The 19018-nt window shown below is 38.1% G+C and overlaps 3 protein-coding genes across 3 annotated transcripts; 1 reads left to right on the top strand and 2 right to left on the bottom strand.

The window, feature by feature from the left end:
* Positions 1-330: 330 nt before the first annotated feature.
* Positions 331-2919, bottom strand: LOC107260877 (eukaryotic initiation factor 4A-1). The gene is made up of 5 exons (XM_015716221.3): positions 2722-2919; positions 2429-2504; positions 2239-2345; positions 1437-1867; positions 331-1155 (listed from the first exon to the last, which is right to left on the bottom strand). Exons 2-5 carry the CDS (start codon positions 2494-2496, stop codon positions 520-522), a joined length of 1242 nt encoding a protein of 413 aa, XP_015571707.2. The 5' UTR covers positions 2497-2504; positions 2722-2919; the 3' UTR covers positions 331-519.
* Positions 2920-3782: 863 nt separating this feature from the next.
* On the bottom strand, positions 3783-8794 carry LOC8272570 (THO complex subunit 6). Its single transcript, XM_015716222.3, has 13 exons — positions 8455-8794; positions 8347-8378; positions 8174-8263; positions 8000-8058; positions 7824-7869; positions 7328-7388; positions 7157-7210; positions 6937-7017; positions 6739-6778; positions 6197-6306; positions 5739-5849; positions 5038-5154; positions 3783-4121 (listed from the first exon to the last, which is right to left on the bottom strand). Exons 1-13 carry the CDS (start codon positions 8647-8649, stop codon positions 4032-4034), a joined length of 1086 nt encoding a protein of 361 aa, XP_015571708.1. The 5' UTR covers positions 8650-8794; the 3' UTR covers positions 3783-4031.
* Positions 8795-15863: 7069 nt separating this feature from the next.
* Positions 15864-18032, top strand: LOC8272571 (glycylpeptide N-tetradecanoyltransferase 1). The gene is made up of 2 exons (XM_002514088.4): positions 15864-16204; positions 16441-18032. Exon 2 carries the CDS (start codon positions 16477-16479, stop codon positions 17791-17793), a length of 1317 nt encoding a protein of 438 aa, XP_002514134.1. The 5' UTR covers positions 15864-16204; positions 16441-16476; the 3' UTR covers positions 17794-18032.
* The last annotated feature ends 986 nt before the right edge of the window (positions 18033-19018 follow it).

Genomic DNA, 19018 nt, shown 5'->3' with positions numbered 1-19018 from the left:
AGGAAAGGAGATCATTGACCGTAGAAACCACTGACGAATTCAATAGTTAAGAGTAACATTCGGGTTTATTAGTTTGTTGGTGGAGTGCTACGCGCAATTAAGGGCTCACAGAAGGGAACAAGTCACCAATCATCATATGATGATCGTAGCACAGGCATTTCTACTACAACTTATGCCCCTTATAGCCAAGATAATTTAATATATCAGTATCCATAATGTAACAGTCTAAAACATTGTAGCAATGAAAACAGAAACGAGAAACATTTCCAAGCTCCCACCTTTTAAGCACCTAAGAAACCCATAACAAAGGATCTTAATCAACACAAAATATACGCAACAAAAATCCACAACACCATATAGCATCGCGGGAACATTATAAATAAATATCACTAACTAGTCAGCAACCAAACTTTTAAAAGAACCTACACCTATAGGAACAAGAGTTCAAATTAAGAAAGGGAAAAACAAAAGCACAACATGGATTCTACGTCCTAATAATATTAAAAGACAAAATCTCATTTAGAGGAGATCTGCAACATTTGATGGAAGCTCCTCAACCACCACATTATAGAACTTCTGGATGTCAAACAGCATCCTCTCATCATCCCTTGTTACAAAATTGATCGCAACACCTTTCCTCCCAAACCGTCCACCACGCCCAATACGATGGAGATAGTTCTCCGGCTGAGTAGGAAGATCATAATTTATAACAAGGGAGACTTGCTGGACATCAATACCACGAGCCAATAGATCAGTAGTGATGAGAACACGAGATGATCCAGATCGAAATTCACGCATGATGATATCTCTTGTGTTCTGGTCCATGTCACCATGAGTGGCAGAGACTGTGTGGTCTCGACTTCGCATCTTGTCTGTCAGCCAATCAACCTTGCGACGAGTGTTGACAAAAATGACACTTTGGGTAATAGCTAAGGTCTCGTACAGGTCGCACAATGTCTCCAGCTTCCACTCTTCCTTCTCAACATTGACATGAAACTGCTTTATACCCTCCAAGGTGAGCTCATCACGCTTCACAAGAATTTTAACAGGTTTGTTCATGAACTTCCGAGTGATCTCTAGAGCCTCGGGCGGCATAGTTGCAGAGAAAACACCAACTTGAATTTTTGATGGCAGAAGCTGGAAAATATCATAGATCTGGTATAGACAGAGCAGAAACAAGATCAGTATAACCAATTTAACAGTAGAGACTAGACCTAAACGTTACGGCATGATAGCAAATCTAGTGATTACAAAGGTCTGCATAATGCAAAACAAACACACAAGAAGACCAAGCAGCAAACTCTTTTTCACTGTACAATTATGCATTAGGTCAAACTTTTTCCAAACATCAATTCTGAGATCATAAATTAAGTAGACATGTACCAAAGATTGAGATGAGAAGCTCTAAGACAAAAACTTGAGAACAAAATAATGACCTGATCCTTGAAACCACGTGAAAGCATTTCATCTGCCTCATCCAACACAAACATTTTTATGTAATCAGGACGAAGTGACTGCCTTCGCAGCATGTCAAATACACGACCAGGAGTGCCAACAACAACATGCACCCCACTTGACAGAATGCGCTGATCTTCACGAACACTAGTTCCACCAACACAAGCATGGACCTTGACACCAAGATAATCCCCAAGTGCTCGCATAACCTTTTCAATTTGCTGTGCGAGCTCCCTAGTAGGTGCTAAGACCAAAGCCTGACACTCCACCAAAGCATAATCAAGTTGTTGGAGAATACCGGAACAAAAAGTTGCCGTCTTTCCGGTTCCAGATTGAGCCTGTTGAATAACATCAAGTCCCTTGCAGAATGGAACAATTCCTCTCTGCTGAATGGCTGAGGGCTTCTCAAAACCTACAAAAAGCATACTTAGAACTCTTTTAGTATTTCATACTCAAATCAAGAAAAGGGTAACATGAATACAAAGGAAACAACCATGATGCATAATGGATAGAATCTTCATGCTTCTTCAGTCACTATGGATATTTAATAAGTACATGCAAAATATAAAGAATGATCACTTGTCTACAAAAATTTAATTTGAGGAAGTTCAAAATTAATAGGTTGTTCTTTATTATTTTTGGCTAATATGTTTTATAATCAGTCAATGGTACCAAAGGAGTGTAACGCATGTACCAAAGCATAAACATGAGCATCACTTAGCTTTGTGCTACAACACATAATTTATGAGAGAAAAAATAAAACAGAAGCAAAATTATGTCTACCGTATGCATAAATGCCTCTCAAGAGATTCTCTTGCAAACCCATAGAATCAAAACTTTCATAAACTTCATCATATGTTGTGAAGAAATCCTCTCCATCAGCTGTTAGTCTGTACCCATAAATTTATCACATCACAAAAAAATTATTAAAAAAAAAAGAATGAGTAAACCTCGGAAAATTCAAAGAACGTACAATTCATTCATCTTTGAATCAAAATGCTTCGCATCAAATTGAGATCCTTCTGGTGCTAGTCCCGCCATAGCTGCAGCTGCAACAACAAGAAGAACAATTTACTTAATACAAAAGAGGGCAAAAAAAAAAACCCTAACAGACTGTCGCATACAAAAAAAAATAAAATCAAACTATTCTATTTTTATTTATTTGATAACCAGGAACCTGATAATTTAGTAAGTACAAGATTTAGCGTACAAATAAAAACCACAAATTTGAAATACAAGCAACCATTGGATCGAAAAAATATATACCTGATTATCGCTGATGATGATTGGAAAAGTAAGAGTAGACTAATAGAACCGTAGGTTGGTTCTTGTGATTTGAATGAGAAAATTAGGGTTTTTTTTTTTGTGGTTTCAAGCTCCTGGGATCTAAACCGTGTAGTCGAGGAAAGATAGCAACCGAGGAGCTTAACAACACAACTGAGATTGTAATATGTTGGGAGAGATTTTGTCGCGAGGGTTCCTTATTTATACATACAATACAACCATTATTTGAACCCTCCGTATTCTTTTTAATGTCTTCTTGATAAATGGGCTTCCAGGCCCAATAACATGGGGTTGGGTACGTGAATTGATCGAAAGATAACGAGGCCAGGAGCTGATAGACTATGATTAAAATATTTAGTTAAATTTTTACAATGCTTATTTTCATAATTCAGGAAAAGCATTTAAAAAAGAAATAAAAATTCTTTATGGAGTCTTTAATTCTATTGTTGGGTTGAAGCTTTATTCTCAATCTTCGTTGGTTTAGAATAAGCATAATTTCTTAGTTTATTTAGCCAAATCCTTTGAGAATTAGAATTGGCATTACGATCCTATTCTCATACTTTTTTACTCCTAGGGATTGTGATAGTATACTTCCAAATCAGAATTCAATCAACAAAATATTTTACTTACAAATTATTGCTGGAATTGTGCAATCAGATTGAACCGTAGGTGCGAAGTATCGGACTCTTAAATGCAACAACTTCTAAGTGCGACCCTCAGAAGGTTCATTTTTTTACAAAATCTTTTGTTTGTTTTATTCATATTCAGAGCTAAAATCTGCAAATGGGTTGAGATTTTAACTTGTGAATTCCCATAATTTCCAGCAAACCAACGTAGAACAGTTTACCCTAAAGCTGACCAACATAACATGTGCTGCTACCTTACCGGTAACCAAACGTTATACTAATGCTTGAAGATTGTTCAGAAACAAGGACATGTACTGCTTCATTACATATTCAGGTGCTGCATACCAATGCGGCAATGCCCATCATGACCCCTCTTTGTACACAGTATAAAATTCTTCTCAAGTAAACGTGAAAAAATGCTTGTAAACCTAAAAACATGTTAGAAGAGAACAATAATGAATCACATCCATACAAAAGTTTTGATCAAAAATCACACTTTACAATTATAGCAGTTCATGGAAGTAATGCATTTAAAAAGTAATGCCAGATGATATAACCAACACCAGCAATTTTCAGCAGCATGGCAAAATCCTGCAAGTCTTTCTAACCTTTGCACACAACTCATCCCTTATTCATTTATCAGAACTGCTCAAGTCAAGGAATTTTCTATAGGCATTTACAGCGGAATGTGCAATAGTGACTACCAAACTGGGATATTACATCTACAAGACCTCCATAACCTCCAACTGCAGTCATCTGAACAAAGAAATGGGATTAGGAAGATCATACGCACAATGCACAATCTAACACAAACCATCATGTACTATTCAGATCACGCCAACTGCGAATAGAAAGATATAAGAATTTACTCCAAATAGAAAACAAAAATCTGAAACTGAAGGTCATTTCAAACTCACGAACATTCACTATATATATATATATATACATGTATATAAAATTTAATCAGTTGATTGTTTACCTCTTGTATCATTTAACAGTGACACTCAGCTCAACCAAACTTCAATTACTAGAGAAATCAACCACATAATCCTCTTCTTCTATTTCGTTTATATAGCCACTAAAGTCCGTATTTCACCTTTTTAACCCATTTCAGTGAATAAATTAACTACGCACTGGCTTTCTAGAACAGTGCAAGGGATGGTTATCTCTGTTTTCTTCCCTTCCCAAGCATTCATAACTCATAGATTGGGGGGTAGCTTTCGATATACAAGGCACAATTTCTTAGACGACATACACAATTTTTCTTCTTTTTATAAAAAAAAAAAAAAATCATTCTGCATAAATGAAATGCTTCAGTCTTTGATAATTTAACTGATGTTGAGCTCAAGATTGTATCACTTGTTTCACAGTCCGCTAAAAATCAAGTGCAATATTACTTATTTGGAGAGGCTACATGTCCATTTTAACTGTCTTCTATGTGTTTAATGCACATGCATTAGGGTAAAGTGATAAGTCAGAGAAACCGAGATTTTAAAACCGATAAAATGACTGGAACCATTCATAAGTGCATAATAGGCAATATAATCACAATCAAACAGAATTAAACAACCAGCAAACTGTAACTCAAGCCAAATCCCCCTCATCCCCACCTGCCCCACATGAAAAGGGGAATTATTTTAAAATTGCGAAAGCAGAGTGAACGGAAATATACTCCTGATGTGTGTACGGAGACAGAAAATGCTGACTGAGGAGCACAAGGTATCTGTGAACGAATTGCTCCATTTATATCGAAACGGCAGAGTAGAGGCTCTGCTCCAACAGCTAAAACCTGACATGGTTATGTAATGAAAAGTAAAATTAGGAAGAATAAATACTTTTAAAGATCAACATCTAAAAACCAACACTTCCATGAACCGAATACTACAAATATTAACAGTGTGGGCTATCTGTTACAACCTACTGTACCATAAGCATTCATATGCATGGGGGTTTGAGAAGTTTAATGCAGGCATCCTATAGGGACCATTTAGTACAGTTACTGTATAATTGCTAACGAGGACAGTTAGTTCCATGAACTTCAGATCAAACTGGAATCAGCCATATGCATAGCTTTAAACCAGATTGGAGCTAGTAAGCAATTGCTTTGGTTTCCCAGTATCTTCTGGTGCAGCTTTTAGAAAGTACATATGTGGTTCATTCAATACTATGTTAACTCTATCCCGCATATAAACACCCACCCCTAACCTTGACAATCAACTCCCCATGTGAATACATGAAACATGTATCAAATTGCTTAAAACGGCATAAAATAACTTTGTACAAATGTTACTGAAGCCCTATTCCTAGGAGAAAAAATGTGAACCTCAGTGACAGTTGCCCAAATCAGATACTGTCAGGGGGAATACCACTTACTTGGTTGTCATCAAATATTACATCCTGTATGGATGCATGAGCAGCAGCCTTTGAAACACATTCAGAAGCTGGAAGATTCCAAACTGATAAACTCCGACCATTGCTACAAGCCTATGAAAATAAAAAATGTGGTTAAATAAGGCCACACCAGAAACAACCCAACCACTGCAAAGAATCATTTGAAACTTAAAATTCTAAGTGATCATTTAGTAGATATGTATTTTTCATATAATATTCTCTTGATATCAATATATCGATCGCTCTACTGATAATGCAGCTAACATGAAAATTTTGTCACAGTTCTCTAAAAGTCTCCCTTCAGACAGTTCAATGAGTAAACATGTCTAACATGAATATAAGTCAGTATATGCAGAAATCAACGTTACCTAGACACTTCAAAAATCAAAGTAACCAGAATCATAAATAAATGAAGAGCAACCAGAATCATGAACTCTTACCAACCAGGTCTCACTTGCATCAAGAGCAATGCAGCTGACATACGAGGATCCTTTCAACTGCTTATCCTTCCCCGGATCAATTACTTGAACACACTTTCCACTTTTGCAATCTAAGAATATCACAAAGACATGCAACTAAGCACATTGCTAATGATCAAGTAATCACATACTGAAATTTAACAACAAATTTATGTAACTACCAGATTAGTTTGCAGTTACATCCATTGAAATTAAATTCATAATAGAATTATAGTATCAGTGAAACAATTCATCAAGTCACCCTGAATAATCCAGCAGATATTTGGGTTCTTCTATTATCATACAGAGACTTTTGATGTTACCACGATCTAAAATTTATCTGCTCTGTAGAAAGTTAAGACAGTCAAGGGACAACAACTTATTCATTCAGACTCTTTCTCTTTACCAAATTCAGTTGCACAAGATATTGAGGAAATATGACAAGGAAACTAAGTAACAGGAACACCCTTTGTTTTAACTTTATTGCATAAATCCTCAAAGACCCAAGGCTGTATGTATTTTACCCCAAATTCGTGCAGTCCCATCCTCTGAACCAGTTATAATCTGAAACCCAAGAAGACAAAAAGCACAAGCTGGAGTTAGAAATGATGAATTGCATCTCTAACCCAAAATTCACAATTGCCTGTACTGGTGTGCATGGCTCCTCTACAGTAAGTTAAGAAATGACAGCAATCAATGAGAAAGAAAGGAGATAGAATGACCTGATTGGTAGACTTACGGGCAACTATACAGTGCAAGTAGTCCAAGTGTCCCTTAAAAACTGTTTTGATCTTAGAAGTCTCCTGAAAGCTCCATAAATAACCATATTGGCAATACTTCCAGGTAAAGAACATGAGAAGCCTCTAGAGGTGAATAAATTTCACAAACATTTGGATGGAAGAACATAATAAAATCAGCGAATCACCTTAAACTAATACATACCATATCCCAACAATATGCACAAGAATCACCAGCAGCTGAAAAAATACATCCCCTCTAGCATAAAAGCAAGGGAAAAATATGAGTTTTTCTTCTTGCAAATGATTATCAATCAATTTATCAAGAATAGTTGAATATAATGGTGTAGGTAGATAGACAAAGTGTATTTTAAACCTGAGTATCCACAGCTATGGCATTGTTTTCAGGAATTGGGGAAAGAGCATCCCAAGGACCTCTGAAAGACATTAATAAGGAAAGAACTGTAGTGTCAGAATATAAATGCACGCAAAAGCAACCCCTATCCCTAACCCAATGTAAACCAAAAATAATATTTAAGCAACTTAGCACTAATAATTAGGTTTGCAGTAAGATCTTCTATGTTGTTCGTAGAAGTTATGCCCTAACTAGCATTGTGCAAAAGATATTTATCAATCGTATCCACATGAAGTGCTCAACAAGCAGAGATGGCATTAGGTTTGCAATAGTAACACATCTTGTCAGTTCCTCATATTGGATCATATAGTAAAACTACCACAACTTACAACCTTATTAGGGGATCGAGTACATTGAAATATCAGCATCATTTGAGTACTTAGCATGTCTTTTTCCATTGTCTATAATTTATGAAAAGATGCCTAATAGCAAACAGTATGAATTTGTGATGACTCACTTATGCTGTGGGTTCACCAAGTCAAGTACTGGCTGTATGCCATGTCCTAGGAAGAAAAATAAAAATAAATTACATTAATTCATTTAGCATGAATATAGAAAATATCAATGTACTGAATTAACCATATTATAACCATAATTTATAACCACTAAAAGAGGTTATTAAAGTTTAAAAACCTTCTAATTGTATAAATTCCTTCCATCGCCATCCCCGAATCCGACCATCATCTCCACAGCTACAAAATGAAAACCAAAATTAGATAATTTTACAGTGATAAAAAAGAAAATGATAGACATAATACAAAATTGAAAATCAATAACAAAGTATAGAGACATAAAAAAAAATTTAACCTCAATAACAAAGTATTTTCACAATTGCCATAAAACTTGACATCATAAGCCGGTCCATCGTGTCCCCGAAGCAACGCATCAGGTTCAGCCCTGAGCAAGTAAATGAGTTAGCAATATTGATTTTCGTCAATAAACGCAGGTTACTTTAAACTTAAATGTTATAGGTAACTTACTGTTGAGCTTCTGCATTGTTAAATCCTAATGGCTGTAAAACGTAAAACCAAAAGAAGTTAAATAGGTACAAATGGAAGGGTAAAAAAGGTGAAAAGGGAGGTACGAACGAGCTTGGATATGCAAGAGGAGATAGAGTAAGAAGCGATTGAACCGTCACTGGAGGCGATAACGATTGTGTCAGGGCTAGGGTTTGAAGAGGGAGCCCATGCGGTTCTAAATACGGTTAAGGTTTGGAGTTCTCGATCCTTTAATACGCTTGCTCTGTATGCATCTTCGTCCCAGTTCGTCGCGTCACCGCACATTTTGCGTTTCACGTTTTCTGTTCTGCGTTTTGGGCGTTCAGTCCTACTATCTCAGCAGCGTGAGTACTGCGATGAAGCGACGGGAACGGGAATCGGAAATATGAGTTCTAAGCTAAACTAACGGCGTCGTTTGATTTTACCATATCAAATTACAAGAATCTTCTTATAATTAGTACTTATGCTCCTTATGTCCTTAAAGTTCCTCAATATGCACAACATTGTAACATGACATCGTATCTAATGTAAAAGCCTTCCTCATTTTGTAATTTCATTCTTCTGATTTCCAAATATGTTAGATAAAGAAATTAGGTTATGTTTTGTTGGACATAATGGAGTGTAATTATTATTTGATTATTATATTTACGTGCAAATAAAAATATATGTATTTTCTTAAAATATTCAATGGTATAAGCATTTATGATCTCATGTGCATAGACACCATTCCATTTAATAATAATAACAATTTACACTATTAACTATGAAATATAAGATGGCATACATCACAAGTTTACTATTTCATTGTTTGACATCAAAGTATTTAAAAAAAAAATACTAGTTCTATTTATAGATATTAATAGAATATTTTTTTAAGTTAATCCCACATTAAAATGTTCTAATAGTTGCTACGATCTGTTTCTGGTGTAATCCAAAAGAGCTAACTCAGCTAATTTAAAGATCCAAAAGAATAGAAAGACCCCCATGGCAAGAGGCCGCTTATGTCTTAACTTGAGGATCTGTCCATGCTTTGAGTTTACAGCATGAGGATTATGCCATGAACAGCTCTCGGCTCAAATTGGTATCAGAGCCTTGGTTATAGAAGAAGAGAAACCCTAAACACCATGTCAACCGAAATTACCTCTCATACTTCTACCCTTCAATTATCTCCCTCTTGTAAGAAAACCATATCTAACAAGATAGACCATCTTGTTGAGATCTCCCATATCCCTGATAACGTACAGATAGAAGATACTCTAGTACATATCATCAACCCTTACAATATATTCAAGAAACAAAACTTTGTCAGAAGAACCTTTAACCAAATCATCCACAAAAAACCCCTCACCATAAAAGAATATGTTCAATCTTCCTCACTTTCTCAGTGTTCTCTTACTGCTACTTCTCAAGAGCAGTATGTTACTTTAGAAATTCCCAACTCTTTCATAGAACAATGGCGGAAACAAGGCTATTCTCATCTCCATCTTGGAGCTGTGCGACTTGTTCTTTCCTATCATGGAAGGATGGGATTGCTGTTCTGACACGGATGTCGCCCGGACACTCGTTATCTCAAGTACGAGCATGCAGTGATTGGGACAATAGTCACAACACTTAACACTGGTAGTGTTGTTTTGACTTTCTTCCCAAACTTTAACCTCTCTCTGTGTGATCCTTATCTATCCACTGCCTTGAAAGTACAAGTCCAAATCACAGGAGCTAGTCAAGTTGAAAATGCTCTCTCAGCGACTCTTCACCATCAGATCGTTTATCGATTGCGGGATCATGCACTTAACTTGCAGGATCCCGGGCTTTCAAGCCTCATCGGATGCTTTGTACATCATGGCCGATTCTAGTCAAACCCTCTGATAGTTCAGCTCTCGAGCGAAAGGAAGATCTCTGAAACTAATTCCTATTGGGTGGGTAACAGGTGTAGGAAGCTTGAGCATCTCAGTCAAAACCGATGCAAACCCACGGATCCCTCTTTATTCGAAGGACGCGAGAGCGGGAATCTTCCTCGGCCATCATTTTCAAGCACCTTGTATCACGGCTAGGAGAAGATCCTATTCACTCATTTCAAGCATCGGCAGCGGATCTATCTTGCCTGAAGTCGAGGACACTTTATGCGGGATGTAGCCCAGTGTGCAAGCAAGAATGCCTATGTCATGATGATATGGATTATCTTTGAACCACTTTCGGCATCAATGGGAAGAATCCAAAGAAGATGTCTCTGGATACTTCTTGTTGGGAGATTCATCCTAAGCCAAATGGTCGGGATCCGGATGGTTTCCGGAGAAAGAATAAAAAGCCAACGCCAATGTTCGATGAGGCAATTGAGTTTCTTGCCAAAGAAGGAAAAGCGATCATTGGCGTTTCTTATGATGAGTTCAAGAAAATTATGGCACAACTCGACATTGAATATGGCAAACCCCACTTAGATCGAGGTTTATGATCGATTTAGTACATGAGGTACAAAGCGTTGGGCCGGGTATATGATACCATGAACTTTTGGACCTCTACATCTCATCACCTATATCGGTACAACCCTTGGTTCAAGAATGTTTCATGTTACAACCGGAGGATTTCCTCCCTTGGGAAAAGCAGAGAACAAAGATCGAAATCCTTCTGCGGTTCACCCTCCGAAACTTAGAACCGCCGACACGAAGAAGTACTCATTGGCGGACATCTAATTCTATTGTCCAAAACACTTATTTGAAGAAGATAGATGGAAAATTGGATCAAGCCGCACTTGGTTCAAAACATAGATCCTGGTTGATACTTTTCACAAAGTCTTCTGTACTCATCACGTGAGGTGTCAAGCTCGACAGGAACTCGGATACCTCGACACCCCTCTTTTATGCAAAAGTAAAGGAGATTTCCCGTGCGAAGGATAGATCAAATTGAAAATGATCTCCGGGAAGATCGGTCTCTGCAATTCCAACTTTCATATCGCAACCCATTACTCCTTTTCTTCTTTCCTTTTCTTTCCTGACGAACCCTTTGGCACATTCTCTCACCTTTACCCGAAAAACTCGGAAAACTAGCAAAGAAATCCTCTCCTCCTACAGCCTCTAAAGACAAACTTCGGAGCAATCTCTCATCGGTGTATGATTGAACTCCTCTTGAGACAATTCCGACATCAGAATTCTCATGAACCGGAGTAGTGGAACGAAGATGAAGATGCTCGGTCATTCTTTACTCCTTTGGACCAGAGCAGAACCCAGGACCTTGGTTCACTTTTGATGACTTGCCACCATCGAAATGAAAGGATAAGCTTTCGAATTCTTGGCATGGATTGATCTTGGATGACCTTTGAAGGGGCCACGCTCGAAAAAGTCCATCCAGAATTTGTCCGAGTTCTGGGAAGCTTAAGAGATTGGTTTGATCTCGGCTGAATACACTAGGCTTCATTTATCACTCTGCCGACTCCATCATCATAACGATTCCTTGGGAGTTATGACCTTGTCGTAAGGCCAGTGAAACAAGAGTTCTTTGATCCGAAATGTTGTTCATTCAAGATGAAGGATGCGGAAAAGCACGACCGGCTATGTCCAAGCTCTACTATGTCATTGGAGGACATGATGGTAATGATACACTAAAGTATACCTTCGTCACCTATTACACTTGGCGAAGCCCATTGGTCACTCCTTTCATTAAGAGGCCCATGATCAACAAGAGTTATTCAAAGGTTGTCTCGAAGGGACTTGATAGTCAAAGGCTTGCAAAAACCACCTCGAGATTAAGTGCAAAGCGCCAGCTCAATCCGAAGAGGACATCATTTCCGAAATACCGCATTCGAGAAAAGAACCCGAAAGAAATTCAAATACTTGGTAAAAGCGGAACCGAGTCTGGGGCGGATGTTTCATACGCGAAAGGAAGGACACTATGCAAAAATTGTCCTAGGAATCCGGAAAAGTCGTGAAGATGATTCAGCAAGTCGGCATGTCTTTATCTCTTGCGGACTCTTTTGAAGAGGAAATAGAATCTCTACTTTCGGAGTAGAAGATCTTACCCCGAAGCTTATTTGGGTTAGAAATGGAATTCTCGGACTCCACGAGTCTTCACGAGAATCTCTTGAGACTCGGGGCGATAGTGAAATACCAATCTTGATGATTGGTGCATGAAGAAAGTCGGAAGAATATTTTGGAAGATGTAATACAATATCCTCTCTCCGACCCTACATCTTCTTTCTTTGTTTCTTCTCCACCTCCTAAAACTTTTCAATTTACTACAAAACCTCCTCAGGTTCCATATATTCCCAGATCATCCTCGAAATACTCCAAGCTGTACCGATGTGCTTTCTTTGACGGAGCTTAAAGAACATGATGAACCTAATGGTTCTCCCATCAGAGTATTGGTATCAGAGTGGTTTTGAAGGTTTGACCGTTGGCTGCCCTGAAGAACTGATCATGGGGCTTCCAATACTCTGATGGGAGAACCATTGGGTTCATTATGCTTCTTTGAGCTCCGGTCAAAGAAAGCTATTCTGTACAGGGCTTGGAGTATTTTGAGGATGATGTCTGTATGGGAATATATGGACTGGAGGAGGTTTTGTAGTAAATTGAAAAGTTTTAGGAGGTGGAGAAGAAACAAAGAAAGAAGACAGTAGGGTTGGAGAGAGGATATTGTATTACATCTTCCGAATATTCTCCGACTTTCATGCACCAATCATCAAGATTGGTATTTCACTATCGTCCGAGTCTCAAGAAGATTCTTGTGAAGACTCGAGTCCGAGAATTCCATTTCAACCCAAATAAGCTTCGGGGTAAGATCTTCGCCCGAAAGTAGAGATTCTATTTCTCAAAAGAGTCCGCAAGAGATAAAGACATGTCGACTTGTTGAATCATCTTCACGACTTTTCCCGGATTCCTGGACAATTTTTGCATAGTGTCCTTCCTTTGCAGATGAAACATCCGCCGTGGGTATTTGAATTTCGGGTTCTTTTCTCCGAACTTCTTGCTGGCGGTATTTCCGAAATGATGTCCGATTTCTTCTGTGATTTGTACAGACGGCTTTGCACTTAATCTCGAGGTGGTTTTGTTGCAAGCCTTTGGACTATCAAGTCCCTTCAGACAACCTTTGAATAACTTTGTTGATCACCGCGGTCTCTTAATAAGAAGAGTGGAATGCCGATTGCCAAGTGTAATAGAGACCGGTCTCTTTGAACAGATCATATTGTTAACCTCAGTTGTATCTCATCCCAGAGTGATGAAGGTATACTAGTGTATCATCACCATCATGTCCTCCAATGACATAGTAGAGCTTGGACATACCGAATAGCTTTTCCGCATCCTTCATCTGAATGAACAAAGATTTTCGATCAAAGAACTCTTGTTTCACTGCCTTACGACAAGGTCATAACTCCCAAGGAACTGGTTATGGAGGATCACATCACTACTGGCGAGCTCTGCAGTGACAAATTGAAGCCTAGTGTATTCAGCCGAGATCAAACCAATTTCTTAAGCCCAGAACCTTGACAAATTCAAGGACTTTTTGAGTGTGGCCCTTCAAGGGTCATCCAAGATCAATCCATGCCAAGAATTCAAAGCTTATCCTTCCATTTCGATGGTGGCAAGTCATCAAAAGTGAACCAAGGTCCTGCCACCGGTTTTGACTGGGTTTGGAGCTCCAGGAGTAAAGAATGACCGAGCATCTTCATCTTCGAGTTCCACTACTCGACCGGATCAATAGCGAAGTGTTCATGAGAATTGATGTCCGCCATCTCGAATTGTCTCAAGAGGATTCTGAATCATACGCGACCGACGAGAGATTGCTCCGAAGTTTGTCTTTAGAGGCTAGAGGAGAGGATTTCTTTGCTAGTTTTCCGAGTTTTGGGTAAAGGTGAGAGAATGTGCCAAAGTACGATAAAGGGTTTCTGTGGTTGTTCGGTTGGAAAGAAAAGGGAAAGAAAAGTATGAAGGAGTAATAGCCATGAGGTCAAGCCGATATGAAAGTTGGAATTGTAGTAGACCGATCTTCCGGAGATCATTTCAATTTGATCTATCCGCCTTCACGGAAATCTCCTTTGCTTTGCATAAAAGAGGGGTGATCGGTGAGGCATCCGAGTTCCTTGTCCGAGCTTGACACTATTGTGGATGAGTAGGACTTCTTGTGAAAAAGTATCCAACAGGATCTATGTTTTGAACCAAGTGCGTTGCTTGATCCAATTTTCCATCTATCTTCTTCAAATAAGTGTTTTGGACAATAGAATTAGATGTCCGCCACTGAGTACTTCGCGGGGTGTCACGGTTCTAAGTTTCGTGAGGTGAAATCCGTGTAGGAAGGATTTCGGATCTTTGTTCTCTGTTTTCCCAAGGGAGGAAATCCTCCGGTTGTAACATGAAACATTCTTGAACCAAGGGTTGTATCACGATATAGGTGACAGATGTAGTAGGTCCAAAAGTTCATGGCATTGTTATACTGCCCAACGCTTTGTACCTCCGACTAACCGGATTCGGCACCGTTTCCCTATAAACCTTCGATCCGATCAATTCCGCTCGCAGCCGCAAGGGGTTTGCCATATTCAATGTTGAGTTGTGCCATAATTTCCTTGAACTCATCATAAGAAACGTCAATGACTGTTTTTCCTTCTTTGGCAAGAAACTCAATTGCCTCATCGAACATCGCGTTGGCTTTTATTCTTTCTCCGGGAACCATCCGGATCCCGATCATTTGGCTTAGGATGAATCTCTGAACAAGAAGTATCCAGAGATATCTTCTTTGGATTCTTCTATTGATGCTGAAAGGAGGGTTCAACATAATCCATATCATCATGACATAGGCATTCTTGCTTGCACATTTCTGGGGCTACATCCCGGACAAAGTGTCCTCGACCGGCAAGATCCGGTTGCCGGATGCTTGAAATGAGTGAATAGGATCTTCTCCCTAGGCCGTGATACAGTTGTATCATTGATGCTTGGAAAATTGATGGTGCCGAGGAAGATTCCTCGCCTTAGAAAGATCGCCTTAACAATCCCATCCTCTTTCTTGAATAAGAGGATCCGTGGCTTTGTATCTGGTTTTGATTGAGATGCTTGAAGCTTCTCATAATTTGTTACCCACTCAATAGGAATTAGTTTCTGTAGATCTTCCTTTTCAAGCTGTCGAGGAGCTTGAACTATTGTAGGGGTTTGACCAGAATCAGCCATGATTCCTATTAAAGCCCAAAACAAAAATGATACATATAAAAAATGTTAAAATATTTAATATTCTATAAAAATTAGATAATTATATTTATTAAAAATTATGGTATAAAAGATAAAATTATATAAGTGAATGGAATTCATTAATTTTATATTTCATATAATAATTTCTTTTCTTTTTTTATTCAACATTTAAGATATAAATTTATAAAAGTTAAAAATTAGAATTTTTGAGAAATTAAATTATTATATCCTCTATATCTAATTAGGTATAATTATGAGATTAACTCATTTATATATATAAAGATGAGAAATAAACCTCTAAAGGTTTTTGCTCATTAGAGAATCATGTGCACCAAGTATATGGAATGTAAATGATACACCACACAAACATCATATAATTTATGGATACTACAGAAAACTAGAGGGGGGCTTTAGTGAACAATCCGCAAACAAAGGTAAAAGGAAACAGAGAGCAGCAAAAAGGCATTGGTTAAATCCCCGAAAGAAAGCAATCCCACGCCACGCACATAACACAACAGCTTGCTTTGCAGCCTCCGAAGAAGCAACCCAAATTCTCCTAACTTTCTTGCCTGGAAAATGACTTCGACGATCCGATTGGTTCTATTTTAGCTTAGTCTTCTCAAACCCATTGGCAAATCTTCAACAGTCCTGTCCTGTGAAGCTTCTCTACTCAAGCTGTGAGTTTATGTTATTGTTATTATTTTTCTTTTTGATTTTCTTGTTTCGTAGATCTATTAGCTATTTTCCAGGAGAATAAAGTTTTAAACCAAAAATTGAAAATTAAAAAAACCAAATTTTTGATAGTTTCACTATTTTAATTATTATACTTGGTTGTGTTGCTCTTGCCCGTTTAATTATCTGTGCTTCATTTTTGCTATAGTAACAAGTGCTTGTTTTTCTTTAATATTGATAGATAAATCGTTGCTGTTGAAAATTTCGTTTGTTTGACATGGGTGATAGCAGTAACCATAGTAATTCGCCACCCAGTTCTCCTAAAGAAAACCGAGATCAAGATTTTGGGAAAAAACTAATTGTCAATGATGATAGCTCCCTGGAAAGCTTAGTACGTAGGTTTCAAGACTCCGTTTCTATAGGCCAGAAGCACAAATTTTGGGATACTCAACCCGTAGGCCAGTTCAAAGACGTTGGTGACACAAGCTTGGCTGAGGGCCCTATCGAGCCGCCATCCCCTTTGTCTGAAGTGAAACAAGAACCTTACAATCTCCCTACTCCATATGAATGGACTACTTGTGACATTGACTCGGAGGAAACTTGCACTGAGGTTTACAATCTCTTGAAGAATAACTATGTTGAGGATGATGAGAACATGTTTAGATTTAATTATTCTAAGGAGTTCTTAAGATGGGCTTTGCGTCCTCCTGGTTATTATCGAAGCTGGCATATTGGTGTTCGTGTTAAAACCTCGAAGAAGCTTGTTGCTTTTATAACTGGTGTACCTGCAAGGATTAGGGTGCGTGATGAAGTTGTGAAAATGGCTGAGATCAATTTCTTATGTGTTCATAAGAAGCTTAGGTCGAAGAGACTTGCCCCTGTTATGATTAAGGAGGTTACAAGGAGGGTTCATTTGGAGAATATTTGGCAAGCTGCTTATACTGCTGGAGTGGTTCTTCCAACACCAATAACGACTTGTCAGTATTGGCATAGGTCATTGAACCCAAAGAAGCTTATTGATGTTGGCTTCTCTAGGCTTGGAGCCAGGATGACAATGAGCCGAACAATAAAACTTTATAAATTACCAGATTCCCCAGCTACTCCTGGATTTAGAAAAATGGAGCTTTGTGATGTACCTGCTGTAACACGGTTGCTTAGAAACTACTTGGGCCAGTTTGTTGTTGCTCCTGATTTTGATGAGGATGATGTTGAACATTGGCTCCTTCCGACTGAGGATGTGGTTGATAGCTTCTTGGTTGAGAGCCCAGAGACTCATGAAATCACGGACTTCTGCAGCTTCTACACTCTTCCATCATCCATCCTTGGCAATCAGAATTACTCAACTTTGAAAGCTGCTTATTCATATTATAATGTTGCCACTAAGACTCCATTGCTTCAGCTGATGAATGATGCACTTATTGTTGCCAAGCAAAAGGATTTTGACGTCTTTAATGCATTAGATGTCATGCAAAATGAGTCTTTTCTGAAAGAGCTGAAATTTGGACCAGGTGATGGGCAACTTCACTATTATCTTTATAATTATCGAATACGGAGTGCCTTGACACCATCAGAACTTGGGCTTGTACTCTTGTAGTTTCACATCCGAATGTGCATGCCATGGTTTCCTTTGCTGATGAGGTAAGTCGGTTACATTTTCTTCTTTTAGTTTTCCAGAGGAGCAGCCAAGAAGAGTTTTTACAGTGTATTTGAGAAAATTTATGGTTTTTTTCTTTGACAGCTTGAAACTGTGGAGACATTTATAATGTCCTTGCCATTCAAATTATTATCTGGAAACAAATAATGTTGAGAACTAAAATGCCCTTTCATTTTTGAGTTTTGCTCTCTCGTTGGCCTTACTTGCTTTTATTAGAGATGCCAGGCAGTGAATTTTCTCGTTGTTCATGTATTTTTTTTCATTTTACTTATGGTTTATCCATGGTGGATATGATGATATAATATCTCTTGCTCACGTGCAAGACATGTAGGTTCCTCGTCAATTATGACTTGACAAGCAATGTTCTTCAATGGACGTGAATTGTTCCCATCCCTTCTTTTCGTTTTATTTAAAATTAATTAAAAAAAAGAAGAAGATAATAGTTGCCAAATAACATAGCTTTCCCCCTCCGCTGTCCTCCCTTCCCATCAATTCAACCCCATCCATGCCGGTATATGTGAGAAGATTTCATGCCCTTTTCAGAGAAGATTTCTTGTTCCATGAATAATCTTGCTGGGGAATCCATGTCATAGGCAGCCTGATTTATTGCTTAATTGTTTTTGTTTGAGATGCCAAGCAGTAAATTTTCTTGTGTTTTAAGTAAGCATTTACTTGATTTTGCTTATGGTTGATCCATGGTGGATATGATGATACAGCAATTTCTCGCTCATGTGCAAGATATGAAGTTCCTCTTCAAGTATGGCCTGACAAGCAATGTTCTTTACGGTTTGTAATTCATAAATGAAGATACGAGTCCCATGGTCAATTGATTCCCCCATTTGTATTTATCTTTTTCAACTAAACTGATGCATGATTGAAGGACCTCATGATTACTCGAATCTGTTTTTATTTGAATGTTGAAACGATTGAGAAAGAAAATGCATCGGCTTCCAATGGGCTAACTGTTTTTACTATCTAAAGGCAGGGCGAGGAGATGTGGCATGGACCAGGTTAGCAGGAGAAATTCTTAGGTGAATTTGGACTCTATTGCAGATCCGTTATAATTATGATATATTATATTATAATACGCTGTTATTCTTTTATTATTCAGTACATCATTATCATTAAATAACCATAACTAGAAACCAACTAATGTACATATTGT

The sequence above is a fragment of the Ricinus communis genome, chromosome 3 (assembly GCF_019578655.1).
Source record: "Ricinus communis isolate WT05 ecotype wild-type chromosome 3, ASM1957865v1, whole genome shotgun sequence".
Classification (NCBI taxonomy): domain Eukaryota; kingdom Viridiplantae; phylum Streptophyta; class Magnoliopsida; order Malpighiales; family Euphorbiaceae; genus Ricinus; species Ricinus communis.
Note: the sequence above shows the minus strand (reverse complement) of the source record. Positions and strands in the feature narration are given on the sequence as shown.